This window comes from Mesocricetus auratus, unplaced genomic scaffold (genome assembly GCF_017639785.1).
Source record: "Mesocricetus auratus isolate SY011 unplaced genomic scaffold, BCM_Maur_2.0 Super-Scaffold_100023, whole genome shotgun sequence".
In the NCBI taxonomy this organism is placed as follows: domain Eukaryota; kingdom Metazoa; phylum Chordata; class Mammalia; order Rodentia; family Cricetidae; genus Mesocricetus; species Mesocricetus auratus.
In genome coordinates, this window is record NW_024429204.1 from 27,398,150 (window position 1) to 27,403,456 (window position 5,307).

The window sequence follows — 5,307 nt, forward strand, 5'->3', positions numbered from 1 at the left end:
TAACAGAGAGCAGTAGATGCTGGTGTGATGGCTGCTTTGCACTGAGCATAACCTAGATCTGCCTGGCAACCCTTGGTGTCCGTTCTCACTGTGTTCACAGGGGGAGCTGAACATGTTCTTGTGCGGTCATCTCCTGGCGTTTCTAGCTTTCCCTTAGACGATCTTTTCCTTCATGATGGTCTCCACTAACATCTGAGTGATTTGGGGTTCTAACTTCATATTTAGCTAGGGAATCATTTGTATTTACCCATTTTTCATGCACTCCACCTGTAGTTTAATATGCTTCCACTCAGAACAGTAATGCTGCTACAGACTGGATGGGTGATTTTGATCATTGGCTTTCCTTGAGCTTTCCTAAGTCCTCCCAAGTTATTATAAGAGTCACACTCCAAAGTACACAGAATCTCACTGCTGTTGGTCATTCTGAGTCTGTCGCTTAAGTAATTCAGACTGGGCAGAAGGAAAGGCTGTCTCTAGGCCCTCTGCACAGGAGGAGCGGCCATAGGCTCTCACATTGACATCGTTGTGGAAATGGCCCAGGAGAGGTCACACACAGCTTCTGATATCATGTTTTCTACATCAGCTGAATCCTTTACCTTTTAATTTGACTAGCTCTCTCTTTTTCTTCAAGTCTGCATCTTATGATTAGAAGAGCCTGGTAAACATTCAGTACTTGGCTTGTATTTATTCTGCTTTGTCTTCTGTTTTCATATGTAAGACACTTCTTATCAGTTTCACTTATTATTGTGGACATTGTCTCATATCTTACTGTGGCTGAGGATAGAATTACTCAGTTTTAAACGTTTACCAAGCATTTGGACTCAAGTTTAAAATGTGCTACAGACTTTCTTTTCAGAGAAAACCACCAAATACAGGACATTTAACTCTGTTAGTTACAATTCCAGACACTCACTGTATGCTTGGATTCCGGCTGTATACTTTGTGGCAGTTATTTCTGCTCTCAACCCTGCAAAGTCTGCATGCTGTCTCTTTAAGTTTCCAGGTGAAGACACCAGAGCCTAGAGAAGTGACATAACTTGCTGAAGGTTACTGGTTAATAGACAATTAAAACACACAACCTCTGTTGTTATGTAGAAATTGCACAAACAAGGTCTGTTTTGGACTTAAAACAGCCAGAGTCCCTCTTGCCTATGCAGTGTCAGAGATGGCCGGCGCCACCACTGCACTGAGCCCTTTATAATTAAGTAATCTGGCTTTGCTGTCTGCAGGCCATGGGTGGATGCTGTAAGGCAACTGCTGATAGCACCATGTTCTTCCTTTACAGCCCTCCTCCCAGTCCATCCGGAACACTGACCATGACTTCCGGGCATGCCCAGTACCAGTCCGTCCCAGTCTATGAGATGAAGTTTCCAGACCTGTGTGTGTACTGACTGGCTCATGAAGACTATAGCATCTAAAAGAAACTTAGAGCCTGAAACACAAGGCCGAGATGAGTTTTCAGGATTTGCGTAACATTTGCTGAAGTGTCCTGAAACGCGATGGGATTTATCTCTAACCAAACACTTGTCATGCTGTGTTAGAAGTTAGGAACTCTGCTCTAGAGTACTTCTAAAGGCAGACTTACGCCACGTTCATTTGTTTTGAGGTTCCTGTTAGCTTTTAAGATTGAACATGTATTGCTTTCACATTATGCTGTTGTTAATAGTATATTTTAAACTTTGCACAAACATGATTTTTTTAAAAAAAGATTGAAAATGTGTGAAGTGTCTGCTGATTTCTTAAGCGTCTCCACAACTGTTTAGAAATGGATTGCTTTTGTTTTGTTCTCTTCAAAAGCAAATGTATTCCTAATCCTAGGGCTGCAAATTCTTTGATGCTTTCTGAATCCATGCGTTAGACAGACTGCGTTGACCTTCCTTTAGTCCTCAGTGGTGACACGTGGCAGGCTTTCCTACAGTATCGATGATAGAAAAATCTACTGAGTAGTATTTGCACATAGGTTCCCATCAGGAAACTGGCCAGGCCTTACTGGTCTTGTGATAATGTGTTTTCTGCTTCAAGCTGAGCCCTTGAGCCCCTTAGAGCTTACTCTTGGAGCACCAGAAGGTGCAGTGTTTTCCACATATGATGTGTTAGTTTACAAACTGCGCTTTGAAACTATAGTTGTATTTTGCTGTAACTCCATTAATTAAATGAAATATATATTTACTATAGAGAAGATATTTAAAATAGCTACATGTTCACCTGTGCAAAGCCTATACATTTCAGTTTCTTTTAAATGAATGAATTTTCAGTTTTATATTCTACCTTGTTTTTAGGCCTTCATAGTAAAAGCAGTTTCCCCAGTGAACCTTTTAATTTGTAGGATTTGAACCAAAACTTGTATGCATCTCTATTGAAAGATTAGTTACATACATTCAGAGTGGTACGTGTGTTCTTGTTAGGTTTTGTGAGTGTCAGCTGCCTTTATTCCAGTGTGTGAGACAGCATTAGAAAATTCTCTTAGCACAGTTTGGTGAACTCACCTTATAAAACTCTATTCTTTCAAATTCAGTTTCTTTTTGCATAAAATAGTATTCCTATCAAAAATTATAACTCAAAAATAATTTGGTCTTAGTTTAGTTTCGTTTTGTTTTTTAAAAGAAATTAATAAATGGGATGCTTTAAATATGCATTTATGGTTATTTGAGCACCATTCATACAAAAAGGAAAAGACAAAAAGGAAGTGAACATCTTGCCCAGAATTTTGAATATACACAACAGAGACGGGTCCATTTGCGAAAACCTCTGACAGGGCAACCAGGCTGCTGATCAGGGCAGACCCGCCAGACCTTGTCCTCAGAGGGACAGCGCAGCTGCCACTGGAAACCAGCAGCCTACTCCAGCTGTCACTGTAGCTTCCCTGCATGCCAGGGAACATGTCACTGGTGAATGTCAAGCCTCATGCATTTTTGTTTCCCTTCTTCCGCATTTTCAAAGAAGGCTATTATATGTTGACTACATTTAAAATCTAAACAGGGGGACATGCAAAAACAATCATCATCCACTTGGATGCCATTTTATAAATGAACACTGTGTGCTTTTGTATGGAAAATATATAATTTAATAGTATAAGAAAGATATATATATTCACTTGCATTCATGGAAAGCAAGCTTTGCTGTACAGAATTTTGCTTTTCTTAGTGATTTAAAAAGGCATGCTTTGCATGTAAAGTAATAACTTTGCAACTAATTTTTTTAATCATACCTTTCTCTTGGTTTTTGTAAACTGTTGGTTTGAGTATTGTTATTCTTAAACCACAGGACACTTCTGGATATATTAGGTCCAGTAGCCTGAACTGGTCTTCTTGACAAGGGTTCCCAAGGGATGGCTATTTCTCTGTGTCTTCTACGTTTGCGGGGAATGCCCTTGGGCAGGTGAGCAAGCTGTAGCCAGCTCAGGTACTGACTTTGGGGCTTGGTGTGTCTTGGCAGGTATGTGATACTCGAATTGTTTCTCGTTCTATTTGGTTGTGTTCTTTCATGTGACACGGAACAATTCACTTAAATGTTCCTCCTATGCTTATAGTTTCACTGAACTTTACCCAATCTTTCAGATTCTTTCTCATGTTCTTTTCTCCTCTCCCTTCCCTCCACCCTCCTCTTGAACTCGTTATCCTTTAGAGTAACGCCACCCTCAGCCAGCAGTTCAACTCCCCATTCCGTCAAACGGAACTCATTTGTCTCACTAATGCTGATACATGTATTGATGTGGTAAAGTAAGTTTTTTAAATGTAAAGTTTCATTGTGCAATCAAATGTAAGCAATAAAACAAAAATTACATCTCCTGTGTACAAGTACATTTTTATTATAGCATTACATACATGGAATTCAGCTTCTTCAACATTGGACTTAGCAAAAGTCCAGTTGCTAGGTGGATTCTTCTCAACGTTTATGAGAATCATCAGAACAGAACCACAGCCTATGAGCATGAAGAGAGCCTAGGCCTAGTGGGCGCTTCACATAGTTACTGTCTCCTTGTTAGCCGTGGTGTCTCTCCACTACACCTCCTTGCTCTCTGGATTATACAAAGCCACTCGTAACGAATGCAGCTGTTCTGTAGCTGGGCTTGGTCTACACCTGCAGAGCCGTGTGTCCCAGCCAGCTGTAGTTCACGGGCCTCTTGGACTAGCGACTATGACACGGTGACTAGGAGCTTGGGTTCTGGTTCAAGCTCCTGGCCAAGAAGTCCTAGATAAGTGATTGGTCACTCGTCTGTGGGATGAAAACTGTGATCTACCCTCAGAGCATAGCTGAGGGGTGAGTGAACCACTATGTCATCCCTGAGTTATAGAATAAACCTCTGGGAAATATTAATGGCAGTCGTCCTTAGGGCCTAGAGTTCCCTGAAACCTCTTAATGCCTCAGAGAAGCCCTGTCACAGGCTTGTCTTGGGGCAGCCTAGACCACCACTGTCTCAGCTGGGTGTGACCCTGTTCCCACTGGTACACTGAGAGCTCGGTACAAATGCTGCCCCAGGCTTTGCGCTATGACCATGGTCCAGCCCTCTGCCATTTCATACGAACTGGTGAAAAGAAAGGTCGGTGTGGGGATAACCATCTTTGTTGGGCTGTATTCCGCCGTTAGCTCACACTTGTGTGTCTAGGCTTCCTCATGACTCCTTGTGGCAAGGCTTATGTTGTGAGAGGGGACCGCAGAGCACCTGCAAGGGGATGATCACAGTGAAACGGAAGGACAGAGCTGAGTCTCCTTTTAGGTTGGTCATCACTAGAGAGGTCTACCCTTGACATTCTTAGTCTCAATCTCAGAGCTCGCTCCTTACAACACGAAAATGGGGAGAGCATTTGCTCTTGGATGTCTGCCATGAACAAGGGTGGACCTCTCGAGTCTCCCAACACCTGGATACCACGTGCTGCGGGTGAAAAGTCATGTAGATCTCAGCAACTACAGAAAGCAGGCACGCACGCTCCCCTTCCGTGGTTGCTCCATGGAAGGAAGTATAGGGAGGGACTGGAGAATAAGAAGTCAGGCAAGGGCCTCAGTGATCTTACGGCCTAGGGTCAAGGGTAGTGATGGGCAGTTTCTCGTGGCTGTGCTGTATGGCTGCTCTCCTAACAATGGTAACAAGTGTATCTGACCTGTACGGAAGTACCAAGTCTTCATTAGTCATTGACTGCCGTAGGCAGTTACAAGTCTTCACTAAGAGTAGCGACAGTCTAGGCAGTTACAACTCTTACTAAGAGTAGCTTTTAGATCTTTCCTACATTGTCCCTGTCATCTCACCTTTGCAAGCTACCCACGCACCCATATACCCACAGAGCCCATTCTTAAACACGACACGGGCCA

At 42.7% G+C, this 5,307-nt stretch overlaps 1 protein-coding gene across 2 annotated transcripts in view; it reads left to right on the forward strand.

Annotated features, from left to right (window-relative positions):
- Positions 1–3,783, forward strand: part of Efr3a (EFR3 homolog A) — an 87,763-nt gene extending 83,980 nt beyond the window's left edge. For both annotated transcript variants that reach the window (XM_005078689.4, XM_013119528.3), the window contains one exon: positions 1,286–3,783. In XM_005078689.4, the coding sequence (XP_005078746.1) occupies positions 1,286–1,391 (106 nt within the window). In that variant the 3' untranslated portion in view covers positions 1,392–3,783. The remainder of the gene's footprint in view (positions 1–1,285) is intronic.
- The last annotated feature ends 1,524 nt before the right edge of the window (positions 3,784–5,307 follow it).